The sequence below is a fragment of the Crinia signifera genome, chromosome 6, assembly GCF_055691185.1.
Source record: "Crinia signifera chromosome 6, ASM5569118v1, whole genome shotgun sequence".
Classification (NCBI taxonomy): Eukaryota; Metazoa; Chordata; class Amphibia; order Anura; family Myobatrachidae; genus Crinia; species Crinia signifera.
This window is the reverse complement of record NC_139222.1, coordinates 270,110,104-270,131,315: the sequence shown is the minus strand read 5'-3', so window position 1 is coordinate 270,131,315 and position 21,212 is coordinate 270,110,104. Positions and strand designations below refer to the sequence as shown.

The following is a 21,212-nucleotide window of genomic DNA, read 5'->3' as shown; positions in this document are numbered from 1 at the left end:
TTAACCAATAACGTTGCATTGTAGCATCATTCGTATTAAGGGAATAAAAAGCATTACTCATAGCCTTCGTATATTGACCGTATAGTTTATTTGTAACATATTATTCGGACTGATGACTGGAAGACTGCAAAACAGTTGAACTCTTTAAACGTTTCCTTTCGTCACAATTTATAAAGAAAAATAGATGCGATAAGGCTTCTTCCTTTACCAGGATTGTGAGCAGGCAAAGCACAGACCAGGCGGCCAATCCCGTACAGACCCAACGTTACATCCGTTCACCAGGAGTCAACCAGGAACGCCCGTTTCCCCCCACCATGCACCACTCTATTGGCTCCTCTTGCAGCAAAAAAGAGTTAACCAATAATTTTGGGCAACATATATAAAAAAACAGGAGTCAAATATAAAACATGAATTTACATTGGATACTTCGGAGTGTCTTTAGCAAGAGCCTCGATGGGGTTTCTCTTCAGTTTTCTCAGAAAACATGCATGACATATTAACAAACAACTTGATTTTTACGAAAATATCACTATTCACTCTAAGCTTCAGACAGAGTTCTTTCTGGCATGTTTGTAGCGAGGCCACCTAGTCCCCAGACCCGGGCGGGGGTGTAGATTGGCTGACAGTTCTTTGACATACTGTATAAGTTGATAGAACCAAGCGTAGAAAGCCTTGATGTGACTTGCATCGTTCAAAGAGAGTATATATGAAGATACAATACCGGGCCTAGCAGCATAGTTGAAGAGTACAAGAAGGTTGGCTGTAATCTGTAGGCTGAAGAAGGGTAGGATCCGAAGTAAGCAACCTGGGCTGCTTGCATGGCAGAAACGTGGCGGTGGAACCATGATGCAATGAAGAAGGAAAACGGGAGGAGTTTTGATTACAGAGAAAATGATGAGAGGTGGGCGATGTTAACAGAATGGAGCGGGGGGGGGGGGGGGTGAAAGAAGAGAAACAGTGTTATTAGTAAGAGAAGCCTCCATACAAGTCGTTATTGCATCATAAATTGTCCTTCTTGCTCAAGTGACAAAGCCAGTAGGGCCAAGGTTGATGTATCAAGAAATTGAAGATTGGAGAAGTGTGCCAGTGGATTAGTTGCCTGTAGCAACTAATCCGTTAAGGCCTAATCAAAGATGATAGGTTGCCATGGGCAATTTCTCCACTGGCCCACTTATCCAGTATTTTCACTGTTTGGGAAATCAGCCCCCTAGCTTTTATCTAGAGAAGTGCAACACAGGACTACCCCTTGGTGGAAGCACGGGAAGAGTCAAATGATTACTCAGAATGATTCCCTCTCTAAGGTTCCACGTTTCGCTTCACTTGTATATATGTAGGATACTCCCCATTGAGTTGTTCTGAAATGGTGTTTGCAGTGAGCTTGAGACAATTATTTTTAACAGACTTTAAATAAAATCATGTTTCAGACTAACATTGCAGAGGTATAATTTGCATTTAGCAACACTTACCAACGCATGCCGTGCCGTCTTCGTTTGGCTCGAACCCGCGGCTGCATTTCCTGTTCGGGCGACACTTGTAGCCCCCATAGGTATTGATACAGGTGGGCTTTTCCCTGGGGCAAACGAACGGGAACTGTATGCACTCATCCGTGTCTGGAATGAAACAAGGGGCAGCTAAAGAGACAGGGACTACCACTAATACAACGACTCATTTAACAATGGCTTAAATACAGAAGTTTTACATTTATGCAAAGGGTTATTAACTTCCACAGCAACCCCCCCAGATCCTCATGACCTAGCCTATAATGCAAACCTCACAGCAGGGGGAAGGTGCAAAGAGGTGGGGTTAATTAAGCCCTGCCCCTGACAACTCCACTTTTACTTCCCATCTGCAATCTCACAGAGTGGAGTGAATCAGAGTTAGATTGATAATTCATGCAGCAATTTCTGGGGCTGATTCATTGCATATGAGTCGGTACAGGCCAGGCCGCATTTAATGCATGGAAATAAAGGAAAATCCTCACCAGTATGCAAAGTCACAACAAATCTAAGTGGCTGTGTCAAAAACTGGGTATAAGGCTGCAAGGACACACCCCCATTGCACAAGGCCACGCCCATACCCCCCAAGGCAACGACCATAACCCCAAGAGGCTTTGCCGCGCACACTCTACGTCTATGTGATGAGGGCAATTGTAGGTAGGGACGCCGCTGCCACTAGTTGCATTGTGCCCACGGAGCATGTATCTGTTCTCAAAATGGAGTTTTGTGCAACTCTGTTTTCAAATGACCCTGAATACAAAATGGCCGCCTCCAATGTTAAGTGTAAGCTAAAAAGTAAATTTTTAAGTATGCACTATTAAATAAAACAGAAAAAAACTGATATACTACTGGAAATAAGGGGGCCATTTAAGCAGTCTTGTTAACTATGGACATTTATTCTCGCAGAAAAATAGAAACAATACAAACAAGCCCAAAGCCCTGTGACCTGGAATTGTAATGTATGTATATGGTATTATAATGTATGTTTTATGCAGATTTGTCATTTGTCCTCAAAGGTGCAATTAAGGAAAACAGATCCATTTTGAAGCATTTTATCCCGAACCGTAGCTTTCTGGGAATCCAGGCAGAAAATGTGCTTAGTTAATGGCATGTCCCTCTGTAATTCAGGGGTGTCACATTCACGCGCACTGAGCCACATTTACCTCCACAATGTCCATTGTCGTTCATCGAGAAGCCCTGGCCGCACTGTTGGAGAAAGATAAATGATGTAAAAGTTAATTACAGTCAGCTTTTTGCTCATGAAAAGGCAATTTATTCCCCAGCTTTATTCTGGCAAGTGATTACCTCTGAAGAGTCATCTGCCTGACCTTTGTTCTACGTACAAGCACACAAAGCCTGCGCGTTCATCCCAATATCTTTTTTCTTTCCAAACTTAAATCTACTTTGTGTAAAATGAACATTTGTTAGTAATAACTTATGTCCAGTGGCGGTTTTTAACTATGGGCTGCAGCCCCCCAGATAAAAGCCATCCCCCTGTGTGAAGCCAGATGCAGTCCATGAGACTTCGCTGGCTTCACTGTGACTGGCATTGACTTTCTGTTGGAAGTCCAACCTGTCAGTCACCCAAGGCAGTTCCATTGGGATGGGCTCCCTCCCTTTGGGATGTCTCTATGGGCTACTGAGGCTGCAGCCCATAAAAACGGGTTCTGCACATGGCCAGTATCGAGGACGATACTGCGCATGCGCTGGGACAGTAAATATGCTTCTACGGACTGCAAATGCAGCAGCCCATAGAGGCTGGGGGCCAGCGCATGTGGAGTACTGAAAAGGCTACTGCGCATGTGCTGGTCATGCGACCATGACGGGGGTTGGGACTGGCACCAGTGGCATGGACCAGCGGCAGTGGCGGGGAACAGCAGCAGCGGCAGCAGAGGGGAGGCCTGGCATCACGGCAGCACCCCTCCTCCACAGAGGTAAGATACGCCATTGCTTACATCTAAAACATCTAAGATACTGTAGATGAAACATGGCTGTAACTAGGGTGGTGAGCACAGATGCCCCATGGGGGTGGGAAATGGCCACCATCTAATGCAATGCATCCAATGCCTAATGTAATAAGTGTTGGAGGTCAAGTCTGGAAGAGACACTGAGGACTAAGGATGGGGCATGGAAGAGTCTACTTATCAAGCAGTGATAACCATTGGTGGCTCCAGAGGCGGGTCTTCAGCACAGTTCAAAATTTAAATAGGGGAGCCACACCCACTGCCAGTGAATCAGTTTGGAATGGCAGTTGGTGGCAGTTGCTGGGCCTCCCCTATTTGATCTTTAAACTGTGCTGCAGCCCCCCCTCTGGGTGCTCATGTACAGTACCCATGTGTCGCTCAACAACCACTCATGCACAGTACCATGCTGGGTCTGGAACCCATAGTAAATTGATTGTTACATTTCATGCTGAAAGAGGGAGACCAGTGGTTTTGGCGATAGATTAGCTGGGACTGGGAGACCAGTTGTGTCGGAGATAGATTAGCTAGGAGTGGGAGACCAGTTGTGTTGGATATAGATTAGCTGGGAGAGGGAGACCAGTTGTGTTGGATATAGATTAGCTGGGAGTGGGAGACCAGTTATGTCGGAGAAAGATTAGCTGGGAGAGGGAGACCAGTTGTGTTGGATATAGATTAGCTAGGAGTGTGACACCAGTTGTGTCGGAGATAGATTAGCTAGGAGTGGAAGTGTGAGACCAGTTGTGTCGGAGATAGATTAGCTAGGAGTGGGAGACCAGTTGTGTCAGAGATATATTAGCTGGGAGTGGGAGACCAGTTGTGTCGGAGATAGATTAGCTAGGAGTGGGAGACTAGTTGTGTCAGCAAAAGATTAGCTAGGAGTGGGAGAACAGTTGTGTCAGCATCAAAATAGCTGGGAGTGGGAGACCAGTTGTGCTGGCGATAGATTAACTGGGAGAGGGAGACCGGTTGTGTCGGTGATAGATTTGTTACGAGTGGGAGACCAGTTTTGTCGGAGATAGATTAGCTGGTAGTGGGAGACCAGTTGTGTTGGATATAGATTAGCTAGGAGTGGGAGACCAGTTGTGTCGGAGACAGATTAGCTGGGAATGGGAGACCTGTTGTGTCGGAGATAGATTAACTAGGAGTGGGAGACCAGTTGTGTCGGAGATAGATTAGCTGGGAGTGGGAGACCAGTTGTAACGGAGAAAGATTAGCTGGGAGTGGGAGACCTGTTGTGTCGGAGAAAGATTAGCTGGGAGTGGGAGACCTGTTGTGTCGGAGATAGATTAGCTAGGAGTGGGAGACCAGTTGTGTCGGAGATAGATTAGCTAGGAGTGGGAGACCAGTTGTGTCAGAGATAGATTAGCTAGGAGTGGGAGACTAGTTGTAACGGAGAAAGATTAACTGGGACTGGGAGACCTGTTGTGTTGGAGATAGATTAGCTAGGAGTGCGAGACCAGTTGTGTAACGGAGATTGATTAGCTGGGAGTGGGAGACCAGTTGTGTCGGAGAAAGATTAGCTGGGAGAGGGAGACCTGTTGTGTCGGAGAAAGATTAGCTGGGAGTGGGAGACCTGTTTTGTCGGAGATAGATTAGCTAGGAGTGGGAGACCAGTTGTGTCGGAAATAGATTCGCTGGGAGTGGGAGACCAGTTGTGTCGGAGATAGATTAGCTAGGAGTGGGAGACCTGTTGTGTTGGAGATAGATTAGCTAGGAGTGGCTCCAGAGGCGGGTCTTCAGCACAGTTCAAAATTTAAATAGGGGAGCCACACCCACTGCCAGTGAATCAGTTTGGAATGGCAGTTGGTGGCAGTTGCTGGGCCTCCCCTATTTGATCTTTAAACTGTGCTGCAGCCCCCCCTCTGGGTGCTCATGTACAGTACCCATGTGTCGCTCAACAACCAGTCATGCACAGTACCATGCTGGGTCTGGAACCCATAGTAAATTGATTGTTACATTTCATGCTGAAAGAGGGAGACCAGTGGTTTTGGCGATAGATTAGCTGGGACTGGGAGACCAGTTGTGTCGGAGATAGATTAGCTAGGAGTGGGAGACCTGTTGTGTTGGATATAGATTGGCTAGGAGTGGGAGACCTGTTGTGTTGGATATAGATTAGCTAGGAGTGGGAGACCTGTTGTGTTGGATATAGATTAGCTAGGAGTGCGAGACCAGTTGTGTAACGGAGATAGATTAGCTGGGAATGGGAGACCAGTTGTGTTGGAAATAGGTTAGCTGGGAGTGGGAGACGGGAGTGGGAGACGAGTTGTGTCAGCAGCAGATTAGCTGGGAGTGGGAGACCAGTTGTGCCGGAGATAGATTAGCTGGGAGTGGGAGACCAGTTGTGTTGGAAATACGTTAGCTGGGAGTGGGAGACCAGTTGTGTCAGCAGCAGATTAGCCGGGAGTGGGAGACCAGTTGTATTGAAGATAGCGGGAGAAATTTACTGAGAATATGAATACTATTTTTCGTATTCAAATTAATCTGGTGATCCTGACGCTGGTGATCCTGGCTCCGGTGATCCTGGGCCGGAGGACCTTGGTAAGTAGATTTTACTTCCACCGGTCCCCCAAAGGATTTCTATGGACCCCGGACCCAGGATCACCATACCCCGGACCCAGGGTCACCAGGATCACCACACCCAGGGCTACCTACAGGCTCAAGAAAGGTGAGTATCAGTATGTGTGGGCTTTGGATGTAATAAAGTTTTATTTTTCATGTGTGTCAGTGTGCTTTTTTCTATTTCTATTACTGTGGAACTACAAGTTCCAGGGGGCCCTTTAATGCCCCGCATGCTGGGAGTCACAGTCCAAGTCCCAGCATGCAGGGGAGGTTTGCTGGTACTCATAGTTCCACAGTATTAGACAATAGTTTTTCATTCTACTTTTTACACTTTAATCAGCCCGGCATTACCCTGCTGGCTCGTTGGGGATGGTTCTTAAAATACGAGGGACCCCTATTCATTTTGTCCCCGTATTTTGGGAACCAGACCCGACCCTGGAGCCTGGGGCTGGTTTTAAAAAGTCAGCGAAGCACTATGTGAATTGTTCCCTGATTTTTTAAAACCAGACCCGGCTCTTTGAGATTTGTATTTTACACTATGCAAATACAATTTTTTTAGACGTATTTGCCTTAGTACATTTCCCCCATTATCTCCTATACAGGTATATTTCAAAACAATTCGGGGATGAAATTAATAAATATCCCCAAATAAAAGCAAACGATTGGTGATGTAAGTGACAAAAATGAAGCCCCAATGACCCAACCTGGGGAGCCTAGATGACAATTGATTTACATCTTCAAGTATCTATTTCAGGAAATTAATACAAACATTGTCGCCAGGGCCGGTGCAAGGCACCGGAGCACCCCAGGCGAGTCGGGCTGGGGGCGTTCCGGTGCCGGGGGGGGGGGGGGGGGGGTGTACCTGTCGTTCGGCGCTGTCTATTTAAATCTGGCGGCGGAGGCAGCGGGGGTCCCTGCAGCCCATTAAAAATCACGAGCGATATCCGCCGGGCTATGCGGAAGCGCTTCTAGTGTGAAAACACTGGCAGCACGCTGATTGGCTGAGATCAGCGTGCGCCGTGCTGCCAGAGTTTTCACACTAGAAGCGCTTCCGCATAGCCCGGCGGATAGCGCTCCTGATTTTTAATGGACTGCAGGGACCCCCGCTGCCTCCGCCACCAGATTTAAATAGACAGCGCCGTAGGACAGGTACCCGGGCGGCACAAAATGCCGCCCTCCAGTGGCTGGCGCCCTAGGCAAATGTCTAGATTTGCCTAGTGGTGGCGCCGGCCCTGATTGTCGCCAGTCATCTGACTATAAATGGGGGATTACAAACAAGAAATAAAAGCTTGTGAATATAATTTTTATATCCTTAGATCATATTAGAAACTGTAGAATTATTTGACAGGGTCAATGCATAGCTCAATATAATATATACAGTATAAAAAATATAAATAAGGGGTGACAGATAAAGATGCACCCTTTTTCTATAGTTAATAGACCAGAAAGATTATGACTACCTCAATAGTTGTGGGTTTAGTTACGCTGTCCTCCTCAAGGGGGTATGCGATTTCCAGCGCAGAGTTCATTTCCCCTTCAGCAATGCCCCGGGTGAAAATCCTGCCGTCAGGCCAAGTCACCTCCAAGCTGCTGGCTTCATCCTTTCCTAGAGGAGAGAACGGCAAAGGACGGAAATCAAATCAAGATGTTGCTGGATGTGAGGGCAAAGGCTGATTACCGCTGGACTCTGAATGCCTCACAGTGACTGCCTGAAGCATTACCGACGTTATAAAAATAGTCCATTCCTGTTTTATGACTTATTAAAAACCAGTCATCGTATGGGGTTTTATTTCAGTGCTGAATAGGAGAACCTGTGCACAATTATTTTCCAATACATTATAATATTGTGTTATTCTTTGAGTTTTTATGGATTTGCAGTGGGGACATAAATCGAGTTCCTCGGCTTGTCTACAGGTTTATCGCTCTCTTAGTTTCAGTTCCAAGCCAATTCTCCGAGAGAGAGGAGAACTTCACTGCAATAAAAATATTCTCTGACACTGTGTACACACACACACAGACACACATATATATATATCCGATAGATGGACTTCGCGTCACATCCACACTGGGGCACACTTTTGCTGTGCTCCGGTGCCTTCTTAGAAAGGATATGGCGGTCCTTCCATATATAAGATAAATGAAGCGGCACACGGAGGCAGGTAGAAGGGTGAAAAGTGAGGACTCTTTAATCCAAGAGATCCATTATCAATAATGGATCTCTTGGATTAAAGAGTCCCCCCTTTTCACCCTTCTACCTGCCTCCGATTGCCGCTTCATTTATCATGTATAGTATATCACATAAACTGGATCAAGGTGAAGTATTGTTCTTTATTTTTGGAGCAGTCACAGCACAGACTAGTAGCAAGTAGCATACAGGTAATCACAGTATAGTACAAACTCTTCAGAATGTTCCAGTGGTCCGTACCATAGCCTACAGCCCGGCCTATCACTTGGGCGGCTAATTCACCATCAAGAGCAATGACCTCCTGCCCTGGAAACACTTTTATTAGGAAGCCACAAGTGCTGCTAATCAGCTCAACCTTGAACACATCAGTTTTCTTGCTGCTTCTGCTCTAGAACCTGGACTGGATACATCTACAGATCGATTGTCAGATTGGGTTGGTTGGAACAAAATCCTGGTAATGGATGAGAGCAAATGACAGTTGACCATTTGCTTTGAAATGCTGGTAAACTGCCAAAAACGGTCATTCAGATACTGTATTACCAGGTTTTTGTTCCAACCAGCCCAATCTGACAATTGATCTGTAGATGTATGGCCAGCTTTACTTTCTCAAGTAAAGATGCTGTCCCTGACATATATATATATATATATATATATATATATATATATATATATATATATGTTTCTATCGTTGGAACATAATTACAGCCATAATACAAAACATGTTGTACTCAAACCCAATCATGTAAAATGATATTTACTGTATGATAATGTCTCAGTGTTTGGAAATAAAACTACACACTATTGTTTGGTTTCAAATATTTTTTTTTTTGGTTTAATGCTTTGAGTGCCAAGTGAATTTGTCAATATGTGTGAAAATTGCCAAGCAAATATATATATACAGGTCGGGTCTCCCTTATCCGTGTATTCCGAAAACCAGAATATTTTTAACAGTTCCTGCTTCGCCTCATTAGCGAGGCGAAGCAGGAAGGGACATCGACATGATGTATTAACATCTTGGCTGCCGAAGCGAGGGGGGGGGGCGTTAACTCCCCCCTCCGGCGATGTCCCCTCCTGGAGACAGCGCATCAGTTAATACTCCTTTCCCCCAGCTGGCTGGACTGGGCATGCGCGGGATCTCGCTACTCTCTCAAGATCCCCAGCGCAGCTCAGAGTCAGCAGCAGGGACAGCGCTGTCGAAGTCGATAGCTGCAGGCGGCGGAACGGTCAGCAATGCTGACTGTGCATAAATTAGGCAGGAGGCAGGCGTGCAGTACGAAATATTGTGGCTGCGCTATGCCTCCTGCCCCACACTGCCGCACGCTAGACACCCGCTCAGCGGGTGTCATAGATCAGGTGAAGCACTATCCCCTGCCATAATGCACAGAGATAGCACATATTCCCCTGATTGCCGGTATATAAATCTACCCCTCACTTCCCTATATCTCAGCTGTATTTTGTAGCAAGATTTGCGCTGTTAATTGTGCCCTCTTTTTGTTCTGCCACGGTTATGTCTAGTTCTGTATACCTTGTACTGTTCTAATGTGTTCTATATGTACGGCGCTGCGCACCACTTATGGCGCCTTATAAATAAAAATATAATAATAATAATAATTATAATGCTAGGCAGAATTAATACTCCTCAGATCTGATTCACCCTTCCTATATCCTTGATGTTACTGCATTGGTTCATCTCAGTCAGATAAAGACCTACAGAAACAAGAATGTTGAATAATACCAGGTGGATTCCTTAATAATAGCTTTTTTTTAATCAGTGACAGCTTAAACCAAAGATGGTTTATACCCGCTAACCCTGATCCCAGGAACACATCCTAGGCATTTGTATAAAACCATATTATTTTCTCACGTCATGTGTCACTTGAGTGAATGAGGGTGGCATCCCATGCATGGGTTGGGACCAGAAAGAGGGGAAGGGATAAGAATGGCAGACATGCCATGCATTGCGCCATAACCCTCCTCTCCTGGGTACCAGTACAATGTCACACATACACCTGGGCTCTGGGCTAAGTATGAATACCACTGGACTAATGCTTTGCATCCTGGTGGACATAATTAGGGATTATTTAGAGATGTAACCGAGCATTTTCTGGGAGTGGTCTGAGCAACACAGATGTAGCCGGACCGCTCAGGGGGAGGGCTGCGACCGCTGTATGACATCAGCCGCAACGACCCGAAAAATGGCTGCCCTGCGCTGGCTTCACAGCTAGGCTGCGCAGTCAGGGAGGCAGCCGGCGATGTGCAAGTGCAATATTTTGTGCTGCTTTCAGACCGCAAAACTGGCTTTGACCAGGTATTTTTAAAACGTTTCTAAAAACGGGTCTGCCAGCTAAAACCCCTTTCACACCGCATGTCTTTAAACGGTATTTCAGCGCAGTGTTTGTTCCTTCACAACACTGAACCCGTTTTAACCCAAAGAAAGCAGTGGATGAAAAAAAAAAAACGGGTCTGAAACGGGTAGGTCACAAGACAATGGCGGCACATTGCTCCTCAACGTGCCACATCGGTACTGTGTCCATCTCTAAATCGTACCCAGACTACAAGTACAATAGATCTGCTCAGAAAACGCACTGGATAATAGGTCTGACAGAACGATGACCTGTAGATCCCAGTTGACCACTGGCCACTAATTGTGTAGTTATAGAAGGCTCCGGCACAATGTTAAACTGACCTTAATCACAAAACTGGTCTCTAGCAACCTAGAGGGAACGACACTATATTGGGTTAAAAAGGTGACGGGCATGAATTATTACGGCGCTGAGAACACTTATTCTAAAAAAAAAAAAAAAATTCTCAGAAAGGATACAAATTTAATGATCAGTAAAACAGTGTTTAACTTAATTAAGATCAGGACCATTAAGTTCTCTCAATGGGATCAAGTCCTCTATTTAAGAGCCTTTTCCTGCAGTTAGGATTGCTAGACGATATCAGATGGAAGATCTGTACATTATGAACTTGCCATTCTTAGAATATTACCCAAGTGTAAAAATAAAGCCAAGAGTTTCTCTAGGACTATAGAGACAATGGGGTATATTTAATGGATGTCGGCATCCATTATTCAAAGCAGCAGGCAAATACGGATGTCGGATTTGGCTGCTGATTGATGCTCACCTGGCTGGCGTGAGGACCGGGTGAACACAGCAGCGGGAGGCGGCGAGTTGCTCATACCCGGCGGCGGGACAGATGAGCGAAGCGGAAGGGTATGTGAGGTGGCGAAAGGTTACGGGAGGCAGCAAGAGGTTGCGGGAGGCAGCGGACAGGAGGATGGCGCCGTGAAAGCTGCTGCTGCTCACCCGGCGCCGCCCTCACTGCCTCAATCCGACATATTTTCATGTTGGATTGAGATTGCCGGAAACATGGCCAAAGCCTTTCGGTTTTGGCTGTGTTTCCGTCAAAAGCAGGTTCCCCTTCCAACCTATTAATGTCAAAAACCACTTTTCGGCAAGATGGCAGTTATGACATCAATTGAATTAACCCCTATAACATTTTTCATTTGAAAAAACATTGTCAAAATACTGTATTACATTACACTGTATTCGAAATATTTCAAAATGATACATGTACTGTAGAAGTAAGTGCCCGATGGTCAGTCCGGCCCTAGTGGGGTAGATGGATGTGCTGATGATTACAATGACCTCTGCACTATTGGATGGGAGAGTTTGGTGGTGTGATCGCATAAATGTGTACAACTTTGCACGTGAACTATCAGCATTCCATTCACACTTGGTCCACTTTCCATTTGCAGCAAGGAAATTATTTCAGTTGGCACCATGGAGGTGATACTGAGTCACATGCGGCTCTTTTGACTAATGTAGCAACTATATGCTAATGCTAGTGGGGATGGAGTGGAACTGAGTTCCACCATCTGTAATTGTAGGTGGAACTAGTTCCACCTCCATCAAGGCCCTGCACAGTAATCCAACAGAAAGACTGCCCCAACACTCAAGTCTATAGATGATACAGGTGGCACTAGTGCTGGAACCACCTCACCCTCCTAAGGACCTGATGACTCCATGGTTCTTCTCCACCTGCGGTCCACCCCTCCTGGTACTCAAGAGTTCCACCATCTGTCCAGGGCCACTTTAAACCCTGGTAACAACCCTTAACCTGTGCGTTTGAATGTGCAAGGGCAATGTGCATCTGCAGATACAACCTTTGAAAGCACCATGAAGACCTACACCGTACTAGGTGCAGAATCTCAGCCACAGTATGACATTCAATGTACACTTCGCTGTACATTGAATGTCATACTCTGCTTCACTTCGTGTTTGCAACCCCTCCATCGATGTGTTGGAACATTCTGGGTAACTGAATATGATCCTTAGGGGTAAATTGATCTTAAAAATTGAAACTTTATGTTGCCCATGGAAACCAATCAGATTCTATCATTTGTTTAGTAATGCAATAAAAAAAAAAAATTATTGACATAATCTGACATAGGGATTATAGCATCAAGCAGTGAAATGAGTGGGAGGTGGACCAGTGGATAAGTTGGCCATAGCAAAAAAAAACATTTCTACCTATCATTTTATAGAGTACACATAATAAATGCTATCTTAAAGCTAATTGGTTGCAATGAGAAACGGCTTCCCTGGTCCACTCTTTTCATTGATCAGATATAAACTCATAAATACAGTTTACTGTAATTTAGTGCACTTGGAACTGAAAACAAGCACGGGCATCTTGAACCTTTTCAACCAATCTACTGTGGAGAGTGACAAGTGCACCAACAATGGATGCGTTGTGGATGCAGATTTTCTGTAAGGTGCAAGTATCCTGTTTGTTATTCGTTAGCCTTCGTTGTGGGTTTGTTATTGGTCTACTTTCATTATTAAACTTTATATCATATTTGAAAGAAACACATGCCAGAGTGCTACATTTCCCAAATTGTTAATTGTGCACTAAAAAAATAATGTCCAAACAAGAAACAAAGGAGTTATATTTTCTGCTTATAGAGCGTGACTTAGAATTCATATCAAATATGGTCTAAATCAGTGGTTCTCAAACTCGTTCCTCAGGACCCCAGGCAGGTCACATTTTCCAGGTCACCTGACTGGTGCACAGGTGTACTCATTACTCACCGACACATTTTAAAAGACTCACAGGTGGGGCTAATTATTTAACTTGCAATTCTGTGAGGAGACCTGCAAAACATGTACTGTGTGGGGTCCTGAGGACCGACTTTGAGGACCTGTGGTCTAAATAGTAGTCTTCGAATCAGTTCATCAAAAGTGTATAAAACAGCATGAATTACTGTAGAGGCCTAACTAGGTCTCCCCTGTTAGTAAAACGGGGGAGTCAGGGTTTATGGAAAGCCCAAAAATGAAGCCTTTCTAGTACATAAAAAAAAAAAATTCCAGTAATTTATTCTTCTGTATTCAAATATTTCATTGAAAACTATTGCCCACAACTGATACATAGTTCAAGCTACTGTATATAGGGGCAAATTTGTTTAGCTGTGCCCAGAGCTATTCAATTACAGAGACACAACCAACCTCAAGGCAGCAGATAATGCTCATTGCAATCTGTGGCTAATTGAATCTGAGTTGGTTCCCATGAAACCTATGTTCCGTACACGCTGGGCATTGAGTGCTTACTTTGTACTATCTACTAGCAATTTAATAATAATAATGTTTTCAAAGGAGAAGTCCAGCTCTGCAAAGTGAAAAAGTTACAAAATGTATATGGACATACATTGTGTAACAGGGTTAGTCACGCCCCCGAGGAGTAAAGTAATCTTTATTTATATCTGATTCTCTAGGCATTAAAAGCTGTAAAAGTAGGAGCACTTATTTTTGTTAGACCTGTATAAAAGAAGTACAGGGTTCACTAACTTGAAGCTACAGTAAACTTTTTGCAGATTGCAAAAATGCAAAATAATTTCAGCAAAAGCCTTTATGCATTATTTACAGTTAATTAAATCTATGCTCCCCAGATAACAATAAGTCTGTTGAAAAAAAAAATGCAAAAACAATACCCAGCACTAAAAAATGGAATATTTAAATGTGAAAAATATGTGTAAATAATGCATTATGCATAATATAAGCCAATAAAAAAAATCGGTACTCTTTACCTAGATGGGCGCCAGCGATTGAAATCGCGGGCGTCGGGGGTAAAAATCGCGGTCATCGCTGGCATCGCGGGTAAATCGGGATGCCCGCGATGACCGCGATTTTCCCATAGGGAACAATGTTAAAAAGGCTGATTGACCGCGATTTTACTGTTAAATGCCTCAATGGACCCGATTTGGCCATAGGAATCAATGTTAAATGGGCCACAGAGCCCAAATAGGCACAATTAACCCTTAAATGTCCCCCCCAATTTTTAACGCCACCCCACGATCCACGCCAACCCGAAGCGTGGCGAGCGCAGCGAGCCCGCGAGGGGCGGCGGTACGCATCCTCCGACCTTTTCATGCCCTACTATCCACTAGGGCGTGGAGTGAGAATAGAATAGTGTGGCGAGCGCAGCGAGCCACCGAGCCCGAAGCGTGGCGAGCGCAGCGAGCCCCGCGAGGGGACGCGGATACCTTCACAGGTAGACGCGTCCCCTCGCGGGCTTCACAGGTGTCGGCGTCGCCACGGACACCTGTGAAGCCCGCGAGGGGACGCGTATAACTGTGAAGGTATCCGCGTCCCCTCGCGGGGCTCGCTGCGCTTCGGGCTCGGTGGCTCGCTGCGCTCGCCACACTATTATATTCTCACTCCACGCCCTAGTGGATAGTAGGGCATGAAAAGGTCGGAGGACGCGTACCGCCGCCCCTCGCGGGCTCGCTGCGCTCGCCACGCTTCGGGTTGGCGTGGATCGTGGGGTGGCGTTAAAAATTGGGGGGGACATTTAAGGGTTAATGGGCTCTGTGGCCCATTTAACATTGATTCCTATGGCCAAATCGGGTCCATTGAGCCATTTAACAGTAAAATCGGGTCCATCGCGCCTTTTAACATTGATTCCTATGGTAAATCGGGAGCATCGCGTCGCGGCCATCGCGGGTACATTTATGGCCGGCCGCGACGCGACCGACACGATTTCCATGTTTAACATGGGTTTCAATGGGAAATCGCGGGCATCGCGCCGGTCGCGTCGCGGCCAGACATAAATGTACCCGCGATGACCGCGACGGGCGCCCAACTAAGTAAAGAGTACCAAAAAATCTAAAAGTAGCAGAAAAGTCTGAATACCAAGTTATCTAAGCTTCGGATATAGCTTGCACAGACTGAAAGTCAATCGCAGGTGTTCTGTGCATAATTATACACTTGCTGTAAGATGATTAAATCAAATGCGCGTCCACTGTAACATGATATAATGTCGTATAACACCTGCTACGTTCATACGCTACATTAAATAAACCGCAGCTGAGGACAGTCTACGGACTCATCACTCTGCCTCCAAAACTGTGTTTTTTTTTTTTTTTAAATGCTGCAAAAGAAATACCCCATATGCCTTTAACCTGGGTTTTACCTAATGTAATATACGCATATTGTTGGGTATCAATTAACAGAGTGACACGCCCCCCAACATGACCCATTCCAGGAGGGACAAGATGCTCTATTCCTGGACTTCCTTGCCTGTGGCAGTTGCAGAGCTGGGGCTGCCGCACAGTCCAACATTCAAATAGAGGAGCCAGGCCAACTGCCACCCCAAACACTGCCAAACATCTCCAGCCGGGACTCACTGGCAGTTGGTGGGGCTCCCCTGTTTGAATTTCGGATCGTGCTACAGCCACACATACTGTACCATTACATAAAATGTTTTGTTTCCTCTGTGTGCTGTTGCCAATGAGTCATAGGTATGCAGGCGGTTGTGCACGTGCACTGCACATGGACCCGCAATCCAAGGTCAGAATGCCATTCGCATCTGCCCCTTCCTTCGCACGCAGTTGGGGGAGTGGGGGGGGGGGCATTTAATTATAGGAACGCCCAGCATTGGTCACCGACCATCGAATGATGTCGGTGTTCCCCCATAGCCTGCGAATAGATGTTTGTTAAACGTCCATTTGCAGCCAGTGCGTGCAAACACACGCTGCGAGGGAGGAGGGGCGGAGGCATCCGCCAGGCAGGGTTTGGTGGACTCGCTGCCTTGCAATTGCGAAATCTGCAAGTGCCACGTCCAACTGGATTTGCATTACGAGGCCCTCCGGCAGCTTTACAAATCTCAGCGGCTTCGTATAAAGATGCAGAATTGTTTCAGATCAGTCGTTTATCGGTCGCAGATCATTTGAAAGACCCTGGAGACATTGCAGCTGGGTACAGAATTGCAGTCATAGGCTCAGACACGCCCATAAAATGGTTGCGACACATCTGCGTTCCGTGTGTGGCCAGGTGACTAGAGATGTCCTTCATACCTGCCTGAGGAACCCAGCTCCTTCCGGCTTTACCACTGCTGCTATTCTCTCCTTTTCTTTAGGTTTCTTCCCTGCCTATGACATTTTACCTCTCTCTGGAAGTGGCGGCAGCCAGCGCCTTGTGAAATCCCTCGCCACCCCGGCTCCCAATTACCGAGAATTCATCCCCACTAATGAAACAAGCAGAAAGGAATGAGATGAAAGACGGGGAGCAGAGCAGGCTCAGAGGCTGCCAAGACCATCAAAGCTTATTTTTTTGTTTTAATTCCTAAAATAACAAACCTTTTAGCTTAGCCAGACTTTTAACTCGTTGGTGACGCCAACAACGGCCGCAGAGCAGCTCCGTCATCTCCCGGCTAGTCAGTGTGCTGACCTGTAAGCTGAAACGTTCAGCGCGGTACTCAGCCGGCCTGTGCTGTGGGTGGTAATTAACCTCTTCAGTGCTGCCTGAGGGCCCAGTTATGCGTGCAGTGATGAAATACATTACTTATTGGAGACAATCCTTATACAGAGGTGGGACTGTCGAGTCTCTAGGCATACCTCCCAACCTGACCCATTCCAGAAGGGACAGAAAGCTCTGGACTTCCGTGGCAGTTGCAGCGGTGGGGCTGCAGCGTGGTTCAACATTCAAATAGGGAAACCACACCAACTGTCACCCCAAACATTATAGTCCAGGACTTACTGGCAGTTGGTGCTCCTCCCCCATTTGAGTTTTGGACTGTCTGTGCTGCAGCCCAACATCTATAACTGCAACTCGCAAGGAAGTCCTGGAACAGGGCATTTGTTGCTCCTGGAATGGGTCACGTTGGGAGGTACGTATACATACCTCCCAATTTTCCCCCAACCAAAGTAGGGACGACCCGGTACGCCCAAGGCTTGCAGTCAACATTTGGGGCGTCGCCTATGTTTGTAACGGGCACGCGAGGCTGTAAACCCCCCCCCCCACACACACACACCGTGGGGACCATCCCAAAAAATGGGACGGTCCTGCAAATATTGGGACAGTTGAGTATAGGCAATGTGTTGTGCGGTATCTGGGCACAGACTGATCGGTGGAGTAGGATGATCGGTGGAGTAGGATGATCGCTGCATATCGTATTCAGTAAAATACATAAATCATGATCACGTTTCACATGGACTTATTAACAAACAGCGACATCCAGCTACAATTACACTATGTAGCATGCCGTGAAAAAAACACCAAAGCTATTAGAATTGGCAAATGCGGGGGGGGCACCATGGCCAATAGCTGAAATCAGGATTACGATACCAGTAGTATATTTAATACTATTGTACTAGAGCTGCAGCCACAACACTCATTATAAGGGAGGTACTGCTGTATGTGTATGTGTCTGAGCATACAGTCAGAGCACCTGGCCAGAGGGAAGCTGTCAGAAAAAAGAAACAGGCATATTATCATGAGGTGGGAGAATGTGTGCTTGGAAGACTCCATTTTGTCTCCAGTTGACAGCCATGTATTAAGAACTGGAGGGCTACTGCTCTCTCTCTTCCCCACCCCCTCAGGACAAAAAGTGCCCCACATGCAGTGTGCTGTCTCTCTGTTCTTCTCCTGTGACACCATATTTCCAGACACGCCTGCAACCCATAACCCGCCAACTCAATGGACCATTTGTAATGACACTACTTGCCACCCCCCACGAGCACACATCACCTTTGCACCACACTTCTGTAACAGTCTGGCTCATTTGCAACAGTGCCATTAAGCGTCCAACTCAGAATCAGGCTCTGTGCTTTGATCAATACCAGCTATCTACTATCTGGGATAGGGGAAATGATTAGCAAGACAACTATAAGAGTAACTTTATCCTATCTGGTAACTTCTCCTTGGTTATTACTTACAGTCCTACAAGGAGACTTAGCAGTGCTGTCGCCTACTCTAGCATCCTCAAAAACTGTCTGCTGTATGGGGGCTGCCATTTTGTGAGGGGCATTTTTCATAAGCAGCCAGGAGGAGCGCCGGGACGCAGACAAGCAGATCTGCGGGTCCCGACTCCCGGCCACAGACGCATCGGCGGGGTAAGGCAGGTCCTGGCACACAGCATAACAATAGTCCTCGCAGACCCCTGGCACCCACACTTACTCAGCGCCTCCCCGGCCACTGCAGGGTCCGCGGCGCTATTGTTACGCCACTAAGACCTAGAGCAGATGTGCCAGCGGAAAGACTCTGCTTCCCCAGGTGTAATAATCGATAACAGATGCTTCTGTACCTACCAAGTCCAAAGTGAGCAACCGGCTCCATCTCACACAGGTAGCCCGATCCTCCATCGATGATTCTCAGATGAGCTCCACTTTTCTTTGTATACAGCACTACCTTTGCACCACGTGCAAACGCGCCAAACTTGGTCCGTGGGATTACTCGGAGCCAGTGGTTCTTCAAGCCCTGTAATAAACAGCAAACCCAAACATGTCACTTATAGTAACACATTATTTTACCAATCAGATTCTAGTTCTTATTCATTCAGCAACTTCTAGATGATAATAAACTATGGTTGCTATGGGCAACATCCCATCTTCAATAGAATTTCCAGTGTCTACATCAGGCATGTCCAACATTGGCCCTCCAGATGTTTTGAAACTACACATCCCAGCATGCTTTGCAATAGTTTTAGCATTCGCTAATAGCAAAACTGTGGCAAAGCATGCTGGGATGTGTAGTTTCACAACATCTGGAGGGCCAACGTTGGACATGCCTGGTCTACATAGACAATCAATAGGTCTACCCCAAAAAGGTTGACATTCAATAGGTCGACAGGGTCAAAATGATGCCATGAAACACGTCAACATGTAATAGGGTCAACATGAGTTGCGAAGCAAGCCTAGCGAGAGTATGTATTACACTAATTAAGGGTTCATGTCGACATGGACATCACAAAAAAGAAAAACTAATGTCAACCTTTTTTTCATGTTGACATTTTGACCCTCATGACATTTTGACGCTGTCAACCTTTCCCGTGTCATCATTTTGACCCTGTTGACCTATGAAACGTTGACCCTTTTCGGGGTAGTACTATTGACTGTCTATCTAGCAATCCATACCCAATAAATGTACCCCTGAGTCTGGTGAATGTGCAGTCATTTTGCCACCTGTCTTCTGTCATCTAGGCGTAAGAGAGTTCTAAGAGAGGAGGGCCGTGTGCTCCCCTATAGCGGCAGCTGCAGAACTATACAGTCTTGGGGGGTTATTCTGGTTCAGTCCACCACACCCCACCTTGCGAATGGTGGCCATTCGCATTGTGTGTTCGCACGCACTGATTGCAAATGGATGTTTTACATAAACCTCCATTCGCAGCCTGCGGGGGATCGGCCACATCATTCGATGGTCGGTGACCATCGAATGATGTGAAAGGCGCACACATATTTAAGGTTGCTCAGAGCATGTGCATGCATAACCTGAAGGAAGTGGACGGGCAGCTGATATCCGGTGATATCAGCTGCCCGTCCCCGGCGCCCACGTCACCAGGCAATTACCATGGGAACGCCCAGTAATTTTACGGGAATGTACTCCTGCCCGCCACCCCACGCCCACCGGCCGCAAGGTTAGGTGCGTGCACCCGGCGGATAATCTGTTCGCCGTGGCCGCAAGCACCCAGCGCACGTACATGCGCACTGCTCCAGGACATTCTATGAAAGTATGAAACGGACTGTAAATAAAAGGATCCAGGCCTGTACAATATTCCCAGTGAATTCTTTGATATTGTACTATTAAAATAAAATATAGAATCTGTTTATTTCCCGTGTAGAATGCACAGAAATCTATGCGAGCTATTATCTTTGCAGGAATTGATTTTACGTTATTAATGTAAAAAAAAAAATGTTTTCAAAAACAAAGTCCAGGAGTGCAATTAGGGACAGGTTATTCTGTTCTCTGCTATATCGATTGTGATTATCCGTGTGTGCGGGATCTCTGCCTCCCTGCACAGCAATGACCCGTCCCCGGATGGTTTCTCCAGCTCCAATCACTGAGTCCGCTTGGCTACACCGCAGACAGTGTGCTTCACTAATTACTTAGAACACAGCTACTTACTGCTCTGCAGCCCCGATCACAGCTGCAAACTACTGAGAGATAATGTACAGATGTAACAATGACTGGAGCAATCTGATTTCCATCTCACCTGCTTTATTCCAACTGTAGAACTTAAATAACTGGTTGCTGGGTAACATCTTATAAACATAAACAATGATGTGCGGTACTACAGGGACCTGGTTCCGATGCTGTATCGATGGTGGGCGCAGCGGAGCAAATGTTTTTCATCTGCGGCACAATTATGGTCCTCACTCAGGTTAACTCGGTACTCGGTATGCTGTGAAGCTCACAGCTTACCAAGTCCCAGAGGGCACTTCCCGCCGCCAGGGCCGTCTTAACAGCAGTGTGGGCCCCTGGGCAAAGCAATGCACTGGGGCCCTTACCCATTCTCCCCTCCTAGGGGTGGGGGTGCTATCAGCAGCAGCTTTGATGTCCCACGGGTGGCAGGGGGTGCTCTATCTTGCACTCAACATGTAGGACCTGGAGCAGTAACTTCTGCTAATGACTCCTTTACTGCACAGATGGTGGGAGGGAGAACACTAACGTGTGGAAGGGGGCACTGAGCTGAAAGAAGGGTCCCTTGTAAATGACTACCAGGGAGGTAGGG

General features: G+C 46.4%; 1 protein-coding gene across 4 annotated transcripts in view; it reads right to left on the bottom strand.

Annotated features, from left to right (window-relative positions):
* CRTAC1 (cartilage acidic protein 1) overlaps window positions 1-21,212 on the bottom strand; it is a 527,150-nt gene that overhangs the window by 20,249 nt on the left and 485,689 nt on the right. For 2 of the 4 annotated variants that reach the window (XM_083149576.1, XM_083149577.1), the window contains exons 11-14: window positions 18,793-18,961; window positions 7,480-7,625; window positions 2,660-2,702; window positions 1,467-1,610 (exon numbers count right to left, since the gene is read on the bottom strand). In XM_083149576.1, coding sequence (XP_083005702.1) covers window positions 1,467-1,610; window positions 2,660-2,702; window positions 7,480-7,625; window positions 18,793-18,961 — 502 coding nt within the window. Of the gene's footprint in view, window positions 1-65; window positions 814-1,466; window positions 1,611-2,659; window positions 2,703-7,479; window positions 7,626-18,792; window positions 18,962-21,212 lie in introns of those variants that run through there. The other 2 variants (XM_083149578.1, XM_083149579.1) reach the window with 2 other exon arrangements.